Source organism: Nicotiana tabacum, chromosome 1 (genome assembly GCF_000715075.1).
Source record: "Nicotiana tabacum cultivar K326 chromosome 1, ASM71507v2, whole genome shotgun sequence".
Lineage (NCBI taxonomy): Eukaryota > Viridiplantae > Streptophyta > Magnoliopsida > Solanales > Solanaceae > Nicotiana > Nicotiana tabacum.
This window is the reverse complement of record NC_134080.1, coordinates 14,133,643-14,157,988: the sequence shown is the minus strand read 5'-3', so window position 1 is coordinate 14,157,988 and position 24,346 is coordinate 14,133,643. Positions and strand designations below refer to the sequence as shown.

At 37.5% G+C, this 24,346-nt stretch overlaps 2 protein-coding genes and 1 non-coding gene across 3 annotated transcripts; all 3 read right to left on the bottom strand.

Moving 5' to 3' along the window:
- Positions 1–3,324: 3,324 nt before the first annotated feature.
- LOC107777351 (molybdenum cofactor sulfurase-like) lies at positions 3,325–5,728 on the bottom strand. The gene has a single exon (XM_016597358.2). It carries the CDS (start codon positions 5,544–5,546, stop codon positions 3,675–3,677), a length of 1,872 nt encoding a protein of 623 aa, XP_016452844.1. The 5' UTR covers positions 5,547–5,728; the 3' UTR covers positions 3,325–3,674.
- A 2,447-nt stretch (positions 5,729–8,175) lies between these two features.
- Positions 8,176–8,256, bottom strand: TRNAL-AAG (transfer RNA leucine (anticodon AAG)). Its single transcript has one exon. It is a non-coding gene; the product is annotated as a tRNA-Leu (tRNA).
- A 2,773-nt stretch (positions 8,257–11,029) lies between these two features.
- On the bottom strand, positions 11,030–15,793 carry LOC107777350 (protein HOTHEAD-like). Its single transcript, XM_016597357.2, has 5 exons — positions 15,311–15,793; positions 14,041–14,682; positions 13,020–13,408; positions 11,923–12,488; positions 11,030–11,313 (listed from the first exon to the last, which is right to left on the bottom strand). The coding sequence occupies exons 1-5, from the start codon at positions 15,381–15,383 to the stop codon at positions 11,259–11,261; spliced, it is 1,725 nt and encodes a 574-aa protein (XP_016452843.1). The 5' UTR covers positions 15,384–15,793; the 3' UTR covers positions 11,030–11,258.
- Between the last annotated feature and the right edge of the window lie 8,553 nt (positions 15,794–24,346).

Sequence of the window (24,346 nt, the reverse complement as noted above, 5' to 3'; positions counted from 1 at the left end):
TAAACTCCTTCAGTTACCAATGATCCCTTGGTGAATCTCCACTTCCTATTGGCAAAGTGATTCTCATACCCATCTCGATCTAGAGCGATCCCTGAAATCAAATTCATTCGCAGATATAGTACGTATCACACATCTTTTAATACTAATGTTCATCCAACATTTGTCTTGATACAAATATCTCCAACCCTCACAATCTTTGAATGACTGGTATTTCCCATCTTGACCTTCCCAAAGTCTCCTGCTTTGTACCTATAGAAGAATTCTCTTACCGGTGTGGCATGGTAGGCTGTTGTTGTGTCAACCACCCATTTTGACTTTTAGCTTGCTAAGTGCATGCATTCTTCCTCCTCGTGAACGAAAAGAACCATTGAATCATCGTTGTGCACTGCATCAGTTGTGTTGTCATTATTCTTCGAGACACTGCACTTTTCTCGACCTTTCTTTGGGCACTATCTTTTGAAGTGACCGGGTTGACCGCAACTGTAGCAATTCCTACCCTTTGATCAGTTCCTAGACTTTTCAGAGCTTTGGATATATCACGGTAAAAAATTCTTCCTCTTTTTTCCATGATAAGAGCATGCCCTTGATTTTCGGGCTTCTTTCTCATCTTATCATTGAGTAGGATGGCTGATATGATCTCCTTTAAATCGATGGTATCTCTACCATGCAGGATGGTTGTTGCCAAATTATCATAGGAAGATATCAACGAGTATAGAAGCATGATAGCTTTATCTACTTCAGTGATTGTTTCTCCGAGGTTTGCCAGCTGCGTGATTAATCCATTGAACATATTTAAATGGGACAAGAAATTTGTACCTTCACTCATGTATATGGCATAAAGCTGCTTTCTCAAAAACAACTTGTTTGTTAAGGATTTGGACATGTGTAGACTTCTTGTCTTTTTCAGATACCACATGCCCTATTTTTATCCCCGACATTACTGAGTACTTCATCATATAACTGCACTCTGATTGCACTATCCGCCTTATTATCCATGTCTGCCCAATCCTCGGCTTTCATAGTTTCGGGCTTTGCCTCTTTTCCATCTAGTGCAATATCTAACTCTTGTTGGATTAGTAGGTCTTTCATCCTTATTTGTCATATGGAGAAACCGTCATTACCATTGAATCTTGTTACTTCATATTTTACTCTTGACATTTTTTTGTCACAAAGTAAAATCGACCGTAAATAATATTTTTGTGAATGAGAAGAACCTATGCTCTGATACCAATTGTTGGAAAAATTACCCCTATAGAAATAATATTCAAGGTATATAATTGTAATAAATGCGGATTACTAAAATACAGTAACCAACGGTAATAATAAGAGAAACAAGGACACCAAGATTTTTATATGGAAAATTCTTTTGAATAAGGGAAAAACCACGGCTCGAGAGAAACAACTGATTTCACTATAACAAGAATTTTCCAATTTGTGGTACCGAGTAAAACCTTCCAATACCACTACACACCTAAAAGAAATAAACTTGTTTTGATTATTTCACCTCACTACAAATACTGCTCAAACTCGTAATATTTTTTCTTACAGAGTATTTTGCTTCTTATTCTGTAAATTACTCTCTTTCTCTCTGTTTTGGTGTGTCCAACAAATGAAGGAATACTTCCTTATTTATAGAGGTGAAGAGGTGTGAAGAACCTCTCAAAGAGGTCATGGGTGACATCAAAAAATAGTAAACCAAACTTGTTTTCCTTCTCTTTTTGACTTTTTCTTGCCACACAAATATTTATTTGACAAGCTTCGATTTGGACGGTATAACCTTTCCCAAAGGAAGTTGTCTTTCTTTCACATAGGATGGACCATCACTTGGTCGGATTTGTTATTTGATTTTTATTTTCTTCTCTAGCAGTTTAGAAAAAAGAATAAAGAATATGCAATAACCAAAGGAAAAATTCTACTTTTGATATTTGTAACATTACCTTTCTGTTTTTGTTAATTTTAATAGGTACTCATTTGGAGCTGATGTGTCTCCTCTTTATAAGTTCGTGGGATCCATAGGGTCACTAAAAATGTTTTGATCCAGCTAGACATGAACTTCTATTAGTCTTTGTACAAAGCCATATAACTAGTTCACCCTACAAATGAAATGTGCATTCTAAAACACTAAAATAGTGACATCTATTGGACCTTTACTGGTTTGTGTGGAAAGTCCAAATGTCCAACCTCCAACTGAGAAATTTTAAGGATTTTTACATAAATATTCGTCAAATTTACTGTTTACTAGCCGGTACACATGATTATATATTGGTCATACATTGTTATATACACATTATACACATCCCTTAACTATTTTTAATTTAAACGATTTAGATTAATTCTTCCAAAATTGGTTATAGGCACGAAACCAATGAGTTTAGCTCATAGTATGACCCAACTGGTAGTTTAACATATGGGGTATTATCACTTTTAGCCTGAGCTAGAAACTATTTATATTTAGTAGCCGAAAAAGTGTATAAATTTTGTATAATTTTTGTATATAAGATACAGAATGTATATATATACAAAAAATATACAAATTTTATATTTTTTTTTTGTTATTATTTTTACAGCGATTATACAGTGTCATTTTTCCTGAACATATTCTGTTGCACATGGATCAACTATTGGGCTGCCCAAGCTGTAATTTTCCACTTGATAAGATACACCATAAATAGATGATATTGATGAAACTCGGGGCATTTTCATATATTTTTGAGTCCACCATTAAAGTTATACTCGTATTGCATAAAATTTTGATGCAACTTCATAAATCAAATGTGAAGTTCTTCTATCTTTCAAATGCAACTTTAGAAATTCGAACTTAAGTAGTTCAATCTCAACAATGCAACTTCAGAAGTCAAATTTGAAGTTCTTCTATCTTTCAAATGCAATTTCAGAAATTTGAATCTTAAGTAGTTCAATCTATTGAATGTGACTTCAGATTTCAAATCCTAAGTTTTGAAACATAAACTTCTTCCTCGAATTTCAACAATTCAATTTACGATTTAATGCTCAAATCTATTCCAAATGAGCTCAAATTTAAAACATAACTTTCAAATATCATAAAGAATAAATTTCAATCATTTAATTGTCAAACCAACAATAAATTTAACAAATCCATTTTGCAATTAAAAAGAAGAAGAAACTCTAAGCACGAAGAAGAAGAAACAGCAGTAAAGAAGAGAAAAGTATATGTATCAGAAGTAATACAAAAATTAGGTATCAATTAAACTTATTTTAAAAAGTGGGTACAAATTGAATAGATGATCCAAAATTATGTGCCACGTGAAAAATCTACATGAGTTATTATCCTTTTGGCAAGTCATAGGGACAAATTTAATGTGTAATTGTCTTTTTGGCATGTCATAGGAACATATTTACAGACAAATTTAAACCATTTATAGTGTTCTTGCAACACAAGTGATTCACAATGCTTCTAATTCTAACACTATTGAGTCCATCTTCACAAATCAAAATGTAATGAAAAAAGAATGAAAGAATTAATGGAGTCATTCTTACTACAACAACAATAACAACAAACCCAGCGTAATCCTACAAGTGGGATCAGGGGAGGATAGTATATACGTAGTCTTACCCCTACTTTATGAAAGTAGTGAGGCCATTTCTGATAAACCCTCGGCAATTAATGGAGTTGTTCTTGCAAAAAAAGATTTCCACTACACTTCAATAGTTGTTTGATTAAGTGCCTTGTATCTCCATCTTTCTTTCTCAACAAAATCAGCATCCAAGAATCTAGCTATAAAACTCCACAGCCTATACAAATCTTCAAAGTTTGTCATCATCGCAATTGAAACAGTTATAACTGATACACCACAATTCAATTTCCCCTTCTTATTATCTCTCACTTCACCACTTCTTGTTTCCAAGATTGTCTTCTTTTCATCATCATACATTTTTGAAAACCATATATGCTGCAAAAATGCACAAGAAATGGATATATTGTTGCGATCCGCTAGCTTCTGTACTAGTGTTGGATCAACCTTTTGACCTTTCCAATCAAACACATTGAATGCCACAGCTAGTCCTCTGTTGAAACTTATCTTTGGTCCATAGATTTTCACTAAAGGAGGATGAATATCTCCAGCATGAGGATGTTGAAGGCGCGTTAACGCGTTTATCAGCCAGTTTACAAGGTATCTTGCTCTACTACTGATTAAAACCAGGCCTAATTTATCAGCATGATCCAAGCCTCTACATTCTAGCTCATCAGAACTCATACTCGTCTTTGATTCTACCTTTTTGTATTTGTTATTGTTGGATTTCAGACCCCAGTTTAATATTTCGAACAATGTGAGTATTGGCTTTGGTTCTTCAGACACTTGTTTGAGTTCTTGAAATTCAGTAGAGTTTTCTTGGCTCACTTCTTGAACTGATTGTGATGAAGAAAAAGAAGAATTTTTATCAAATGGTTTTGTTGCTGGAACAAGACTAATAATTCCAAAGCTAGTGGAGGATTTGTTGAGCACTGATATGCTTGAATTTTTCACAAACAGACAACAAAAACCAGATGGATTTTCACCAAATACTTTGTAGAAAGAGCAAATGAGAAAATCAGGCTGAAATATTGAGAGGCCTAAAGTTTCCATTTCCTTAGGACCTAATGCAGATGCATCAAACAAGACATGCCAACCATTTTCTTGTGCAATATTCATCCATTGATAAGAATATCTTATGCCTGTTACTTTAGACTGAAGAGGAAAAACAAACAAACCCCTTTTCTTTTTAGCATTTTTCTTGATAACTAACATCTTTCTCAATTTTCTTGAATTTACTCTCAAATTAAGCCATGAGAATTCTGCTGATACTACTCGAGCACCTTTCCTTTTCGCGCTATCTATCATTCCTTCAACGGCTTCATTTTCATAATCATAAGTAGTAACAAGGTTGTGATTGGACTCAAAAGGATAAGAGTCAGCCAATAGTTTAAAAGCAGAAGATTGGTTAGCTGTGAAAACCATAGAATAATCATACTTAGAAATATTCATGTATTTCATGATCCTTTCCCTCATTTTAGACTCTAACTCTGATTCTTGGCCTCCATATAGCAACTGAGTACTTAAACTTACTGACTTGTATGATATGTTAAAGAAAGGCTCATTGACAGAATCAGATTGTTGAGTTGGAGGAGGAGGAGCTGATGACGAAGACGCGATTGAATCATCTATTGAATGACACCCTTGTTGTTGGTAGTAAGAAAAAAGACCACTGCCAATATAATCAAGACAAACATGTTTTGATATAGAAAGATGATAGTATTCTTGTGATCGGATTTCATCAGCTAGATTAGTCTGGTTGTAGTGTGGATATGCTTCTTTTAAGCTTGTAAACAATTCTAAACATGAAGGCAAACACTCATGGTTAGTGAATTGAGAATTTGGTTGGATAGAAGAAGCCATTGTATCGATAAATTCGCGATGACAAGTGATGATTGTGCTGATTTTAGAGTTGTGGTTTTGGTTTCCATGGGAATTTTGGCAGCAACAATTGAAACAACCTTCTCTTGTCAATCTAAGACAAGGTGATTGCATTCTTGATTTAGTATCTTTTGGTTTTTTTGCTGGTTTTTTGATTGCTGCAGCAAGTGAAAGTGTAAACTAAATTGAGTTATTTAGCCTAGTCTAGAGAGCAATAGTTAGCACTTTACAAACATGATTGACTATTTCAATCTCAACTTATAATGCCCTCTCAAATGTATTTTCTCATAGGACATTTAGTACTATATTGACATTTACACCTGTATTTTCTGGTTGTTGTTACTATTTCGTTTTTCATAGTTCATTATTATAATTGTTGTGATTCTGCTTTATTGAGCCGAGGGTCTTTCACAAACAACCTTCTACCTTCACAAGGTAGGGGTAAGGACCGCGTACATACTACCTCTCAGGGACGGATCCACTATAATATCATCGGATTCATATGAATCCAGTACTTTCGACACGGAAATTCATGTATAAGAGTTCACTATAGTTACAACAAAGAGTAGATATGAACTCATTTTTTTTACAAAAATATAATAAGTTCAATACTAAAAATATTAAAGGTTGAACCCATAAATTTAAATCCTGAATTCGCATTTGTACCTTCCCAAATCCCATTTTGTGAGAATATACTCTATATGTTATTGTTGTTGTTGTATCGAAATTTAGACCTGGTCTTTTATGTGAATAGCCACTACATAAATCATTTAATTTTTCTGATTAAACACTAGAACAAGTCATTAATCCTGCCGATTAATACTAATCTTGACAGATTATATGCCTAAAATTTTCCATCAAAACAATCTTAGGATTATATTAGAATCCAAAAATATGTGGAAGTGGCTTTGGAAAACTTAGCTGGAAACGTGACATAAAGAGCAAAAAAACAAGCAGAGAAGGATGGATTAATTATGCTTTTTGTAGTGGCCGGCACTATCTATCATTTTCCATAGAAACTTAACAAGAATGATTTTTTCTCAATGAATTCTTGGACTTGGTTTACGTGGTCAGTTTTCACAATTTAATTCAAAGTTTCCAAAATTCTGTGTAGTCTTGTTGCTTTCACTCACTATGGTACATGTCCCACTAATAATATCAGTTGTAACATACCCTGGAAAAATTATCTTTTCTTTTGCTGGCATTTAGTTCAGGTTCGAGTCGTAGAAGCAGTTAATAATGCTTGGATTAGGATAGAATGTCTATATTACATCCCTTAGAGTGCGGCCTTTTCCCAAATTCTGCGTGAACACGAGATGCTTTGTGTACCAAACTGCTTTTTTTGTTGGCATTTAGTTCAATAGAAGTTTCTTCACAAGTTAGCTGAAACCAGCCATAACTTAAAATCTTCAAGACTTAAAAATAAACTAGGTCTGTGATACCAAAAGTCAATCAACTAGGTCTCAATTCAAGTTAATTAAGATCGGTAAGATATGTACCCGAAGAATAATATTAAAAATAAAAAAAATTAGATTAGCTGTATATTCACTTTAGCCGTTTGGGCGGTTGATACTAAGAAAATTATGGAAAATTTTATTTTGTGTCTCATACAACTGACACTAGTTGTATGAAGTAACTTTTTTGTCTCACGGTTTTGTGGACCCAGATTTTTGTGGATCCAAAAGTGTAAGATTGGCCGATTGGGATCCACAAATTTGTAAGACAAAAAGGAGCCTCATACAACTAGTGTAAGTTGTATGAGACACAAAATAAAACTTCTCCAATCAATATAGGAAAAAAGTTTGTACAAATACATAGCTAAGTCTGAGTTGTATATCTGACCAGTAAAAATTACATGCCTCGATGCACGAAGTATCTCCCATTCATGTAGGGTTCGGAAAAGGGCTGACTGCACTCTAAATGGGTGTGATGTAGGCAGTCTACCCTCAATGGATGATCCATAATTTTCATCAAGGGATGTCAAAATATAAATAATTAGATACATCAAAAAGTCAAGGGGAGTCAACATATAGTAAATGTACATAATAAAAAAATTTATCTAGCAAAATATTGTAATTTTCCTGCGAAGGGGTGTCGCTTAACACCCCTTGTTTCAATGTGGTTCCGCCACCGTCTACCCTAATGCAAGCATCAAGGTAAGCATTAGGGTAGACTGCTTACATCACATCCATTGGGCGCATATTCCCCAAATTAAATTTTTAATAATATAAAAGTAAGATAATAATGGCATCTTGTGAAAAGGGGAATTGCGTAGCAAATTGCTAATTTAATACTACAAAATTAAATTTGAGTTGACCTCCCCAAATTAAATTTTCAAAAATATAAAAGTAAGATAATAATGATATCTTGTGAAAAGGGAAATTGCGTAGCAAATTGCTAGTTTAATACTACAAAATTAAATTTGAGTTGACTAAGTCAACTAGCTTATTGTACACGGCCTAATAGCTAAAAATAAAGTGTGGATAATAACAGATATATGGGGTCATGTCTAACTTTTCAATCTCTTTCAAGTCTAGAATGTATAGAGAAAAGCAGTTAGTCCTATTTGATTAATAAGAACATTGAAGTGGATAGTGGCAAGAGAAAATGTATACGATTGATTGGTATGTTATTTAGATAGAATTTTTATAAATTACTACATTGATTGATAAAAATTATTCCATAAGTTAAAATGGGAAAGGAAATTTTTTTTTCCCCCATCAAAAACTCAAAAAATGTGGAATGTTGAGAGTGGGATTTGAACCCACGCCCTTTCGGACCAGAACCTTAATCTGGCGCCTTAGACCAACTCGGCCATCTCAACATACACTACGTTTGGCGTTTGTAGTGGTATAAATTCGATCCGAATACGTCTTGTTTGTTGTGGCCAAACTGACTTGGGCCACCCTACTAATCTTTTAGTATCAAGTTCACTCTTAGAGTCTAGACAAAATAATTGTCAAAATGGCATGGCATAGCCATTTTTAAGGGTGGTTATTCAAAAAATAGCTAGTATTTGTAAAGTTATTGAAAGGTAGCCCACTATTTAATGCGGAGATAAACTCTGGACAAAAGTATCCTAGATGAATCACGGAAAGTTTCAGCATAATATGCTGGATTATGAAATTCATGCATATAAACTTCTAGCATATTATGTTGGAAATTCAGCACATTATGAATTCCAACACATTATGCTGAAATCTCATATGTGAAAAAGTTAAACTCCAATATATTATGCCAGAAAATTTCCAGATTATAAGGATGTTTTTGTGCAAATTTTATTTTCACATAAAAAAGTGGCTAAATTTCTAGTAATTTTGAAACTAAGGCTAATTTTTTCAATTAACAATTGTAAATCTGGTTATTCTGATTTTTTTCCAAAAATAATTGTCCTGGCGCTCACTGTGATCTCTATTAGATAGTTGCATCATTCTTCTTCTCTCTTTTCTGGCTTGAAGCACCGTTAGGCTCTCCAGATTTTTCGTCTGTTTCAAGACAATTTTGCACAAATGTGGCTAGTGGCAGAGTCACTGAGGTTGTTAATTGACACCCCTTCGTCATAAACTTATTTTGTGTATTTTCTTGCTACACTGTGTAACAAGGTAAAACTTTGTCTTTTTGGCCATTTCCTAATTCATTTCAATCCAATTATAAGTTTTTGCTTCGTAAATAACATGCACCTCTTGCGTGCCTTAAAAATAATAAAAATTGACCCTTATTTGTCAAAAAGATACTGTTGAACACCTGCTAGGAATGTCAATTATCTTCTTACAAATTAAATGAAGCTCGCAGATTTAGAGGCCTAATTTAGTATGATTAGACTATATCGTCCACCAACCGATAGTGAAGTATATGGGGATGTCTATTTCTTTTCAAAAATGATCAATGTCCACAGGACGAACCAACTCATTTTATTACAAACGTGTGACTACTTTAGGTTTAGGTTATTCACACAAACTTGTCTGCGAATTATTAATATTTGTAGTTTGCAAAATGATTTCCAGCTAGGCACCTAACATGCCAAAATTACTTTCAAGCTCAATAACCGAACTGCATAGCTTCTGAAATTATGAAAGATTTTGTCACCATTCAAGCCCATGGCACATATTATCCGCTTTGGGCCTAGGCTTGCGCGGATTTTTCCTTCGGGGTACGTTACCTTGAACTCCAAATGTGAATGTACCATGTGAACTTGTGTCATATCTTATAAAGCTCTTTAACTTTCTCTCACATTCTGATGTGAGATTTGCTTAAAGTAACATGTGCATCTCTTCTTCAGAAACTTTCTAGCCGAGAAGCCTGTCAGTCCTGCTTGACCCGCCCTCATCAGCCCGCTCTCCGTCATGGACATCACAGATTCTCATCGTATGATATATAGCTAAACTAAATTACCAGAACATTAATCGCATAACACAATGATAATTAGACCATATTTAGACTAAATCAAAGTAAGCACTTACCAACTAAAGAAAATTAAGGAATCCCCAAATGTACGTAAAGAAGAGGCACATGATTCTTTTGTTTCTCATATAAAAAATTAAGCAGAAACAATTATAGGGCAACTCTCCTTTGGCAGATAACAAATGTACGTGAATACGTGTTGATAACTAAATATCTGCCAAACGGAGTGCTGCCCTACAACTGGTCCACTTATGATACATTTCAAAATCTGAAGCTTATTTCTGAATCTCCATATAAGGAAATTGGACTGTGGAGAGCAGAATTTATAACTGGTTCAAGATTATAGGGTTATAAAACGCCAGGATATGCCATTGAATTATGCCAAAGGAATGAATGGATATCCTCTTATATGATGCCTTGCTTTTGAGCATTCCATGCAAAAGCTTCTTTTATCTGAAAAAAGGACTGATCAATTAATGATCTTATTCCTCCTCATATATCTCCACATGTTAATTTAGATTCCAGTTAGCATGATCTTGACTCTCTTCTCTTACAAGACCTTTCTCTCTCTGGATGTTGTGTGTGTGAGAGAGAGACAAGAATAGATATATGAATAATAGCATGACTATATATAACAGCCATTTACTATAAAAATTACGTTTTTTATGAAAATAATTTTCCTGCTATGTTATAATATAGTATATCTTCTATAACAGCATTTTGCCGTAACAGTCAAAATATTTCGGAATAAATGAAGCGAGCATACCCTTTAACAGAGAGAATCCTACTTTTGCTTCTACGCAACTAGTTATGAGTAGGTGGCAACACTCTTTTCCTCCTTTGAGGTATATTCTTTGTCATATTCTTCCACACCGCAACCCCACCCCTTTCTCTGCTCCTAAATATTTTCCATTTAGGCCAGCAAATAGCAAGAATTAAGTATATATATTAAAGTACTTGATCTTTTGAGGGTCTTGGATACGAGAATTTCTGGTTGAATTGGAAAAAAAAAAAAAAAGAGGAAATAGAAAGAAGAATATATCGTAAATACTATTATTAACAAATAATACAATAAAAGCCCATACAGGTAGGGAGGTTTAATTATAAATTAAAAAAGAAGAAAGAAACATTCATCAAATAATTCCGTCATTAAATTTTGATGCCTGTATGTGCAATTTAAAAGCAAAAGAAAGAAGTGAAAGAGAATTTCAACATATTATAGTCCAGAATCCCTTCTATTTTCCAGAATAAACTCAAAACGTCTTGACAAACCTCTAAAACATAGGAGTATTAAAACTTTGGAATTATTACAGAGAATGAAGACAATAAACATCATATATAATGGTATACGTACATGTTCTTAATCCATGCACCTATTCAAACAAAAGGTAACAAAACAAGAAAAAAAACGAATTACATCATCAATTAATGACTCTTCTCTTTTGCAAGTCTCTCATTCAGTATTCTTACTCCCATATACCTGCACATTTCACACACACACAAAAAAAAATTCCTTTTAGTAATCATCACATTTTTCAAGAACTAAGACATTTATATATACTATAGTACTAGTAAAAAAAAGGCTAGCTCGGGTACAAAGCATTCCGCATTTACACAGGATTCGGCAAGAGCGACATTCCAAGGGGTGTGATTTAGACAGTCTATCCTAACGCAAGCATTGGTGGCTGATTCTACGGCTTGAACACGTGATTTATAGGCCACATGGAGACAACTTTACTGTTGCTCCAATGGGTGTGATGTAGGCAACCTACCCTGAAGCAAGTATCAATGGCTGATTCCACGGCTTGAACCTGCGACCTATAGGTCATACAGAGACAATTTTACCGTTGCTCCAAAGGGTGTGATGTAGGCAGCCTACGCTGATGCAAGCATCAGTGGCTTATTCCACAGCTTGATCTCGTGACCTATAGATCACACGGATACAACTTTACTGTTGCTCCAAGGGGTGTGATGTAGGCAGCCTACCCTGACGCAAGCTAATTCCACCATTTGAACCCGTGACAATAGGTCACATGGAGACAACTTGCTCCGATCTCCTTCATGGTATTTTATATAAATTAGTACTAACCTTCCTAGCATCATGACAGTGGCTTGAGGATTAGTTCCAGGAGAGTAACTAAAAGTTGAACCATCAATTACCCTTAATTTTCCAATCCCAATAACCTTATAATCTTGATCAACCACCCTACCAACTTGACACCCTCCATGATAATGCCAAATTGTCATAACTGTGTCCTTACAAAATTGTTCTAAGGACACTGAAACATTGTCATGTCTTGGCAATAAATTCACTGGAGCACTTGCTGTCAAATTGAGTAATGCTGGTATTGAAATTGTATCATATCTGAATTTTGAGAATGATTTTGATTCAATTATGTTTTCTATCACTTTGAGCCCATTTACACATCTTTGTAAGTCCTCTGGCTGTTTGAAGTAGTTGAAGGTGACTGATGGATTGTCATTCGGGTTCCGGGTTCGGAGCTCCAAGTGTCCTGTGGATATTGGGCCCATTATCTTTTCTATTATGAATCCTCCTCTAAAAGCTGAATCATCTAGTTCACTCATGGCATTTATGGCTTTTTCCAAGGCTTCTGGTGTTCTTTGTTTTGGTGGCACTGTTGATAGCTGCCCAATCTGAAAAATGAAAAAAAATGGTTCTTTTCAACTTTGTGCTGAATTAAACAAAACTAAAAATAGAATAAAATTGGGACTTTAACTGGAATTAATTCATGTATTATTATATGTATAAATATATATAATCTATATATACCAACTAGAAAAAGTAAACCTTGAATTTGACCGACTATTTGTATAACAATCCCCCAAAAGAATAGCCAGAAAACATTTATTTTATATAATAAATAATATACATATAACATACTTATTTTATACATAATCCGTCTATTTTTTTGTATATTTAGATAGTGACGGTAATTAGTTTTTATCGACCGAGCAAATATGTCAAAAGCCCAATAAATAGAAGGACTCTAATGGGCATATCTAGGCCCAATAAATGTACTATATGCATAGATTATACATGGAGTATACACAATATAATACATAAATTAAGCATATATTATACTTCTTTAGGTTAAGTGATTGGGTGGACGGCTGTTTGGGTTAATTATTCTTAATATATTTATCGTGCAAAAGTTGAAAAAGTACCTTTGGAGAGAACATTCCGTAATCGCTTAGAGTTTCACGGCCGGCGAAGTTCTCGCCGGAGGCAGCTTCAATATAGCTACCAAAGTGAGTAATGCCAACAACTTGAATGAGAGAAACTTCAACAGGGACAGGTGATGGCACAAAAATGGCATTCATTGGGTTGTCCGACATGCCTTGACCAACATTGGGCTGATCCAATACAACCGTGATGTTATGGGCCTTTAATTGGGCTGATGGGCCTACCCCACTTAACATTAACATTTGTGGGCTCCCAAGTGCCCCAGATGAAACAATTACTTCATTCATTTCTCCTCTTTTCAAGTATGCCTTGTGTTTCTTCCCTAATGCATCTCTAAATACTACACCACGAGCTACTCGCCTTGCCACTCCTTCAAGTTACACATTTGGATTATCGGTCAAAAATAATTGTATCTGCTACTCAAATATACAAAATATACGCACTGATTATGTATGAAATATGTATATCTATTATTTTTGGCAACGGCTATACTATCCAGTTTTCTCATTATTTTATTAAGTACTACTTTTTTAACCCAAAGTTTAAAATATGAAATTCCTTAATCTCACCATCAATATTAATTGTAGTTCACAGTATATTGACACTTTCTTCATTAGAACTATAGTAATATGTGTTATTATTATTCTACAACTACTGACTTAAAATCCCCCGATCTATTTTTTTATCACAATCAATTTGCTTCCTAATCTGCATAGCTTGGATTTCTTTTACTTATTTATTTTAAAATTTATTTAAGACTCTTTCCTTGTGGCATGTACCCAAAAAAATAGCATCTTTCTGTATTTGGAAGGTTTATTAAAAAATTTATTTTACTCTAAATGATATCTTTATAACGATAGAAATGTCATGACGTATTTCAAACTATATACTTATCTAAGGATACTTTTGATATACATGTTCCAAAATTCTCTTTCTTTCTTAAATTATTTTTCCGTCAAACATTGTTATATAAAATAAATTATGCAAGAAAAATATACGTACCTTTGGTATTGAACAAGATTTTTTGGACAGAAGCATGCAAAAGGACAATGATGCCACTAGGGTTAGCATACTCAAGAAGATCGGCAGCCGTGTGGCGGCTGCCGTTGGCGTCGAAGATAGTACCACCAACCTTAGTCCCATTTATATGATCATATGTAAAACCATTGTATGGCACCACCCCAGATTCCACAAGACCGTCGCGCACGGCGGATTGCCACTGCTTAACCGGCGGCTGAAACGCCACTTTGTTTTCCACCCAAATATACGATTCATTCACCAGCTTACCATCCCACCCCACGCGGTTCACGTACTTTGTGCCGGCGCGTGAATAAAACCCGGCATTTAAGCAGCTTGCTCCGCCCAGAACGCGTGCACGCGCGTTAATTACACCGTCCTCGGAAATGAAACGCTGAGAAGGCGAAGTTGGCGAGAGATCAGAAAGTGCTGATCCGAATTCCGATAAATTCGTGATATTTGGATTTCCATAAGGTGAACCGCCGCGTTCGAGTAAAAGAACGCTGTAGTTCTGAGAAAGTGTGGCGGCTAATGGGCAGCCGGCGGTGCCGCCGCCGATGATTATGTAGTCGTAGTATGAAGTGTCCGGAGCTGTAGTTGCTTGGTGCATGAATGAGTAGTTTGGAGCTGCAAATCATACAAAGACTTCTTTTAACTTCTACACATTGACAAGTAAAATATTTTTTATTCTGTAAATTAATGAATAATGAGTTTAATTTCTATTGTTTTAAAAGTGAAGAAAATATTTGAATAATGAAGTCACTTATAAGATAATTGTTGGTAAAATTCTATGATAAATAGTGTTACTCCAGTTGCTAACTAACCTGTTAACACATTACGCTGATAGTATAAAAAATTTATACGTATTAATTACTAGTGTGTATAATTTGAATCCAAAAGTAATTTTCATTAAAATTGGGATTAATAACTTCAAAAATATGACAAACTGCTAAAATTGGTTAAATTATGTACAGAATAATGAAAATCAATAGGAAATGTTATTTGCTTCGTGAGAATCACAATTCACTTCTATTAAATGAAAGAGTTTCACGGAAATTATCTTGATCATCATCAAATATTATTAAAAAACACATAGTAGTAAGAAGTGTCATCAGACGATTTCCCGCAATTAATTCCCAGTATGGAATAAGTAAAGCTATAAGTCTCAATCTATAACAAAAAAGACAGTATTCTTTGTAGCAAATTCACAATCAACTAGAAGAAAAAAAGGCAAAAAGGGGTAAGATTTTGTTACCTTTTTCAGAAAAACAGAAGCGAAGAAAGAAGAAAAATGCAAGAAGAGCAGCATTGATCAAACCAAACTCCATTCTCAGTTAATATCTTCAAGTAATAAATTTAGAGATAACTTTCATATATGGAGAAGTTGAAGAAAGTGAGAATATATAGTGAAACTGAAACAATTTGGACGGCAATAAAATTGGAAGAACAGAAAGTTCCTTTATAGGATTTTCAGGTATATTTAGAAGGAAACAAGAAAATGCAGGAGTTGTGAATTCTGAATTTTGCAGAAAAAGGATCAGGAGTGGAGCTATAGAGTAGTGTGATTACCGAATTTATTTAAAGGATCAAAGAAAATGACTAGTTTGGTCCAAAAATTTGTGTAAAAAAAAAATAAAAAAAAAAAAAAGATATTCTAGTCTACTAATTAATTATGATAGTAGATGAGGCAAGGGAGAGGGGAAGAAGGTAGTTGTAGGATTTTAAAATTGGTGAATATGCTATCAACATATTAATTTTCTCTTTTATTTTCTTCACATGATCATTAATTTTGCCCCTTTTAATTCTATCAAATTAAATGCTAACATTGATTTTTTGTCCAGGTCATTATAGGAGTGATTGAGATTGATAGATCTTATAATATTTAGATTCATGTGTCAAATGAATCTTTACTTGTATACTTATTGATCATTCTACTTAGTCCTTTTTTTGGTTTAATTATATGGTATTTGAAATTCACTCACCCGATTAATTCGGATTTACATCACAACTCACTAAAGGGGAAATGCTCCGGAATTTCTCAATTTAGAGTTGATTATTTTTATACATAATAGACAAGATTATTTTTTCACTTCAAAATAGATTTGAACAATTTGAAGCATATGAAAATATTTTTGGTTTGCTATTTGGCAGTAAAAACTAAGATCACTAGGAGTGTGTTTGGTATAACGGAAAATATTTTCCAAGAAAATGTTGGTGCAGAAAAACGAAAATATAGAAATTTGAAATTGTAAAAAAAATAAGGGGGTGGGGGTGGGGTGGGGTGGAGGGGTAGTAGGGTGAGTGGTAACAGAAAAAAAAATTGAAAAAAAGAAGAAGCCTTTTTTGGAGAGAGGGGGTGGGGTGGGTTGGTGAGAGTGGGGAAGGTTGAGAAGGAGTTTTGGAAAATATTTTCCCTTCTCTTGATAAGGAAAATATTTTCCTCCAATTGGAGGAAAATGAGTTTATAAGAAAAATATTTTCCAAAACATTTAAGCCAACCAAACATGGGAAAATTAAAAAATATTTTCCGGAAAATATTTTCCTTCATACCAAACACACCCTAGATGTTGGAAATTTGAAAAAATGATAATAGGTGAATTTCACTATATTCAGGCCCTAAATAACCGCCTTCTTGCATAGTTTTGATAATAAAAGTGATAACAAAATGCTCTTATTAGTGCTTTTCATGACTTGCAGGTTATATATGACTAAGGAAGGCTAGAGAGTACTTTTGGAGTCAAAAATTGAAGAAAGAGAGGCCATCCGTGAAATATCCCAAGTGAACCACGCAAAAACAGGCTGAAGAATCAGAGAAATGATTCTGCTGCGGTTCCACTGCGACCGCGACAGAACCGCGGTGAAAACTGCTCGCGGACAGAAGGAGATTCAGAGGAGCAGGCGCGAGAAAGTTCAGGGACTAAAGTGCAAAACACGGAATTTTTAGCCCAAAACCCTATTTTAAACACTAGACTTCGCCCAAGAGAGGCATGTATTGTTTTGGAGAGTATTTTTGGCAAGAAGAACAAGTGTGAGAGATCACCCAAAACATCTTGGTTTCTTCTTTTCTTTATTTTTCTTGCAAGTTTTATGATGAATATTGTTTTAGTTTGTTTACCCATAGTTATGAGTAGCTAAATCCTTTGTCTAAGGTTTTGATGGAACCTATTGGGGGATGAACTTCTTGTTTATGTGAATACAAATTGCTAGTTTCAATCTTTATTTGTTCAACTATGTTCTTGTTGTAGTTAATTGGCAGGATCCTCAATTAGTTGTGCATAACTCGGGAGAGAGTGCATATTTAGGTTATTGTTGAACAATACTACTCCCAAAGTATAAGAGGGATCTATAACTGCGGGTTTAAAGGCGGGATTAGGGATAACGAAGCCTTGAGTGCAATCTGAAGTGAACTGTGTTAATTAAAGCTAGCTAGTGTATCTCGGGAGAGTGCATTGAGTATATTACTGTGATTACTCGGGAGAGATTTGCGGTAAGATGAGCGTTCATGATTGATAGAGGTGTGTTGGTAAATTTGTATGAAGCATAAACAGAAGGGATTCCATCATTAGGGGAAGTCATTACCTTAGCATTTTCTCATTATTGTTTACAACCTTAGCATTTTAGTTTACAGCTTGTTATTCACTTGCAATCTTAGTTAGTAAAGAAACCATCAACGGTGATTCAAACGTTTGGGGAAGTTGGTTCTCAAGAGTTTAGTAGTTCTAAAGATTGTGATTGATAGGTTAATTCTCTGTGGATTCGACCCTGGGCAGAATACTCAGGTTATATTTGCAACGTCCGCATTGTCCTTTTTATAAGGCATAGTTGGGCGTGATCAAATTTTGGCGTCGTTGCCGGGGACTTAACGGAATTATCAATTACCATTGATAGAAATACAAAAAATTCTTAGTATAGTCAGTCTTCTCTACACCAAGATTTGATTGGAAATTTTGACGGTTGTTGACGTGGTTGCACAGGTGTATGCCTAGAAACTCTACGAGGACTGGAGAAGTACTTGAAGGACTCTCAGACCCCGAGAAAATATTCCGGATATTGAATCGTGCCAACAAAATACTTCAACAACCTCATCAAACACACAACCTCGAAATTGACATGGGTGACGTAGACAACGTCAACGGAAACGTCAGAGATAGGGCACCTCCTGTGCCTGAGGCTGCACTATATGACTGGGCACAACCCACAGCTGACAATCTAGCCACTGCCATTATTGTGCCCGCGATACAAGCTGAATCGTTCCAGATCACGAACAACATGCTGCACTTGCTGCAAAACAAGGGATTATTTTCTGGGACACTAGCCGAAGATCCTCAGCAGCACTTGAAGAACTTCCTGTCGATTTGCAAAACTCAAAGGCAACCCAACGTAACTTCGGAAGCAATCAGACTGTTATTATTTCCATTCTCGGTGACAGGAGCTGCTCAGGTCTGGCTAAACTCACTCCCCATAAACTCGATAGAAACTTGGGATGAATTAGTCAAGCAATTTCACATCAAGTTCCACCCGCCCAACAAAACAGCTCAACAAATTGATGAGATCGTGAGCTTTAAACAGAAACCAATGGAGACACTGCATGAGACATGGAGCCGGTTTAAAGGAATGTTGGTTATATGTCCACACCATGGTATTCCAGATCAGATGTTGGGACAACGGTTTTACATGGGACTATCAGATAGCATGAAGAACATTGTAGATGCCTCAGCTGGTGGGGCATTTTTTAGCAAAACTTGGAGAGAAGGTCAGAGCCTGCTTGACAAAATAGCTCAAAATTCGGGGTGGACGACTAGGAATGCACCTATCACTCCAGTAGTACACTCAGTGCCTTTTGACCCATCAAATTCCATGGCTGAAAATGTGGCGACCCTTTTGACACAGATGAGCATACTCACCAAAAAGGTGGAGGAATCGGGGCAGAAACAGCAAGTGCACATTGTAGATACCACCAATGGGGGCTTGTGCACATCTTAGTCAGCCAATTGGTAATCTGTGGAATGCTGAACATGAACATCATCATCAGCACCCTGAGGACATGAACTATGTGTCAAACTATGGAGGCCAGAGACAGGGCAATCAGAACTGGGGTCTGCAAACTCAGCAGCCATACAGACCACCTCAGCCACAGTACAACACTGGAAACATGGGAGGTATGAGACCCCCCAACAATATGGCACCTTATCCAAGGTCACATGGGTACAACAATCAACATCAAGGGTATCTCCCACCTCAGCAACAGCATGGTGGAAGGCAAGAAGATGGGTTCACAAAACTTGAAGCAATGATGCAGCAGGTGATTGGGTCCAATGCAAAAATAAATGAAAGAGTAGATGCATATGACGCAGCAATCAAAAATATTGAAGTGCAATTGGGCCAAATTTCAATGTCTCTGAACAATCGTCCTCAGGGGACATTACCTGTAGATACCCAAATCAATCCTAAATATCAGGGCCCGAAGCAGCTGATGGCGGTGAGTCTCCGTAATGGCAGGGATCTTGATGTAGAGTAGGAGAGAGCTCGTGACAATATACAGGTTGAGACACTCATTCAGGTACCCATTGAGCTAGATGATTCCACAAGGCTGACAGATGTGACAATCCATCTTGCTCAGGAAGAAAAGAATACTCAGCAGGAGACCGAGAAAGTTGTTGAAGCAGTTGAAGAGCCGGTAGTAGAGATAGTAGCTGAGAAAGAAAAGTCCCAAGAGATTGGGAAGAAAAGACCTCCTGCTCTATTTCCACAGAGGTTGGCCAAGCATCAAAAGGAGGAGCAGTACAAAAAGTTCTTTGAGATACTCAAGCAAATTCAGGTTAATATTCCATTGATTGAAGCTTTAAAAGAGATGCATGGATACGCAAAAATGATGAAAGATTTAATGTCCCGGAAATTTGACTTCCAAGACTTGGCCACGGTGACACTTACTCAGACGTGTAGTGCAGTGGTAACTAGACCTGTTGCTGAAAAGCTCTCTGATCCAGGGAGTTTTACTATTCCATGCACTATTGGAAACTTTGCTTTTGCGAAAGCACTCTGTGATTTAGGGGACAACATTAATCTTATGCCCCTGGTCATTTACAAAAGGTTCGGCATTGGGAGAGCTAGACCCACCTCTATGTTGTTGCAGCTGGCTGACAGGACTGTGAAGCGTCCATTTGGGATCCTTGATGATGTACTTATTCAGGTGGGGAAATTCGTGTTCCCTGCAAATTTTGTGATATTGGATTGCAAAGTGGATGAAGAAATTCCTATCATCTTAGGAAGACCATTCTTGGCCACAGGGAGAGCTCTTATTGATTGTGAGACCGGGGAACTTAAGATGAGGCTCAATGACGAAGAGATTATATTCAATGTGCAGAAATCTATGAGGCGACCAAGTGAGTTTGCCAATTGCTCTCTTATTGATGATGTGGATGTAATCGTACAGTCTGATGATGAAGTGTTGACAGTTGAGGATCCCCTCGCTGCATGTTTGACGAATTTGGAGGAAGTGAATAGTGAGAACTTGGCGGAATGGGTGTTGGCACTGGAAGGTAGAGGGTCTTGGGAAAGAAATCTAGAGTTTGAGCCCCTACACTTAGAAAAGAGGGAGACTCCTCCAGCTAAGCCATCCATTGAAGAACCACCGAAGCTGGAACTAAAGCCATTGCCAGCCCACCTCAGGTATGAATTTCTGGGACCTGACTCCACTCTACCTGTTATTATCTCATCTGGTTTGTTAGATGTGCAGGTCCAACAGCTTCTACAGGTATTGAAGGAGTGCAAAACTGCCATTGGGTGGACCATGGCAGACATCAAGGGGATCAGCCCCGCTTACTGCATGCATAAGATTCTACTGGCAGAGGGGCACAAACCTTCCAGGGAACATCAGAGGGGGCTGAACCCAAATATGAAGGAAGTGGTGAAGAAAGAGGTGATAAAGTGGTTAGATGCGGGAATTATTTTCTCAATCTCTGACAGCAGCTGGGTTAGCCCAGTTCAATGTGTGCCTAAGAAGGGTGGCATGACGGTTGTGAAGAATGACAACAATGAACTAATCTTAACGAGAACCGTCACAGGCTGGAGAATTTGCATGGATTATCGAAAGTTGAATCTAGCCACCCGGAAAGACCGCTTCCCACTTCCCTTCATCGATCAGATGCTGGATAGATTGGCAGGGAGGTCACACTTTTGTTTTCTGGATGGGTACTCAGGGTACAATCAGATTTCCATTGCACCTGAGGACCGAGAGAAGACCTCTTTCACATGCCCTTATGGCATTTATGCCTTTAGGAGGATGCCCTTTGGCCTATGCAATGCACCCGCCACATTCCAACGGTGCATGATGGCCATATTCACTGACATGGTTGATGATATAATGGAGGTGTTCATGGATGACTTTTCAGTGGTGGGAAGTTCATTTGAGGAGTGCCTGGTGAATCTGACGCGTGTGCTGAAACGGTGCATCGAGACTAATCTGGTGTTGAACTGGGAGAAGTGCCATTTCATGGTACAAGAAGGCATAGTCTTGGGGCACCGGGTGTCAAGCAAGGGAATAGAAGTAGATCGAGCAAAGGTTGATGTAATAGCAAAGCTGCCTCCACCAATTTCGTCAAAGCAATCAGAAGTTTTCTTGGACATGTCGGTTTCTACCGGCGGTTCATAAAAGACTTCTCCAAAATCACCAAACCTCTCTGTAAGTTATTAGAGAAAGATCACCCGTTTGTATTTTCTGATGATTGTAGGGTAGCGTTTGAGGAGTTGAAGCAGAGGCTGGTCACAGCACCCATCATTGTTGCCCCCAACTGGGAGCAACCATTCGAACTAATGTGTGACGCTAGTGACTATGCAGTGGGGGCAGTGCTAGGCCAGCGGAAGGACAAATTGATGCACCCAATCTACTATGCCAGCAGAACCCTGAGTGGAGCCCAGTTGAACTATACGGTGACTGAAAAGGAGATATTAGCTGTGGTGTTCGCATTCGACAAGTTCCGATCCTACCTGATAGGATCAAAGGTAATCGTCTATACTGACCATGTTGCCCTCAGGTATTTAATAGAAAAGAAAGACTCTAAGCCACGCCTGATTTGTTGGGTGTTGCTGCTGCAAGAGTTCGATCTTGAAATACGTGACCGCAAGGGCACTGAGAATCAAGTCGCTGATCACCTATTACGACTTGAGGGAACTGAAAATGCAACTGAAGTTGAGGAAATTCTGGAAACTTTTCCGGACGAGCAACTGCTCCCCACCACTCATCAGGAAGCGCCATGGTATGTAGACTTGGCTAATTACCTGGCCAGTGGTATAGTTCCTCACGACCTTTTATCGGTCCAGAGGAAACGATTTTTTCATGAAAGCCGCTTGTACTATTGGGATGAGCCCTATCTCTTTCGAATATGCCTAGATAACATGATCCGGAGATGTGTCTCCGAGATAGAACAATCTTCTATTTTGCAGGCTTGTCATGCATCGACTTATGGTGGACACTTTGGAGGGATCAGGACAGCAGCAAAGGTGCTAGAAGCCGGATTTTTCTGGTCGACTGTGTTTAAAGATGCTCACTCATGGGTGAAGGGTTGTAATGAATGTCAACGCACCGGGAACATTTCCCGGCGCCACGATATGCCCATGAACCCAATTCAGGAGATAGAAGTGTTCGACGTCTGGGGGATTGATTTCATGGGTCCCTTCGTCAGCTCCTATGGCAATAAGTACATCCTTGTTGATGTAGACTATGTGTCCAAGTGGGTGGAAGCTGTAGCGTTGCCCACTAATGATGCAAAAGTGGTGGTGGGGTTTCTAAAGAAGAACATATTCACCCGCTTTGGGACACCACGTGCGATTATCAGCGACAGAGGCACTTATTTCTGCAATAGAGCCTTCGAGACGTTGCTTATAAAATACGATGTGCGCCACAAGGTGGCTACTCCATACCACCCGCAGACTAGTGGACAGGTTGAGGTATCCAACAGGGAAATCAAGAGTGTGTTAACGAAAACTGTGAACGCCACAAGAACTGATTGGGCAAGGAAGCTAGATGATGCACTCTGGGCCTACAGAACAGCTTTCAAGACACCAATTGGTATGTCACCATACAAGTTAGTGTTTGGGAAGGCCTGTCACCTACCTGTAGAACTCGAGCATAAAGCGTGGTGGGCACTGAAACAACTAAACTTAGACATGGAAGTTGCGGGCACGTCAAGAGTCACAGAATTGCATAAGCTCGAGGAGTTCAGGTATCTTGCTTTTGAGAGCACAAGGCTGTACAAAGAGAAAATGAAGAGGCTACACGATCAGAACATTGTTGAGTGAAATTTCAAACCTGGGGACATATACAACTCAAGACTGAGGTTGTTCCCGGGTAAGTTGAAGTCACGATGGTCTGGACCATTTCGGGTAGTTGAAGTTTTCCAGTCAGGAGCGGTTGACGTTGCCACTGAGAATGACTCTCGTACATTTAGAGCCAATGGTCAGAGATTGAAGTTGTATGTGGGTATGAGCGAGCCCAAGGAAGGGTCTGAACTGCAGTTGACTGAACCACGGAGGTCGAGCGAGCCTTAACTGCACTCATCTGGGTCGTACCGCGACGTTAAATCAGGCGCTGCATGTGAGGCAACCCATGAAATTGTTGTAAGTGTGACTCTTCTTAAAAAAAAAGGGCGTCAGAATCAGAGATGGGCTCAGACCGCGGTTCCACTGCGGTCCTGACCCTTCTCTGAACCCAGGCCATCGCGGTTGCACCGCGACCGCGGTAAAACCGCGGTCAAGAGGGCCATCTGAACTTGGCCTACCGCGGTCCTACCGCGGCAGATGCAGACGGGGTCCAGGTAGGTTTGTTTTAATATTTATTTTTTTCTCTTTCTTTTCCCCTTTACCTAAAATACCCCCCCCCCCCCTACCAGTAAACCCTCCCCCACGCGCCCAGAAACACCAACCCCCCCCCCCACTCCTTTCTCTCTAATTTCTCTCTAACCTCTCTCTATCTTCTCTCTTCTCCTCTCATCTTCACAAAACTTCATTATCATCCTCCCCTCCTTACCACCTTCACCACCCACTTTCCCTCAACCAAACAAGTAAGTTTCTCTTTCTCTCTCTCTCTATTTCATCTTCTAACTTAGTGTAAATTTGGTCTAAACTTATTTAGTTAAACCCTAGGTAGGAATAGTGTAGATTTCCTTTCAATTTTTGCTTCTTCTTTTTTTTATTGTTGTATTTGCTTTATGTGGATTTATTTGGTGCTAAAATGTTTGGGTCTTTCTTCTACTTAGATTGTGGGGGTTGTTTAGATGCTTTGGAGGCCTAGAAA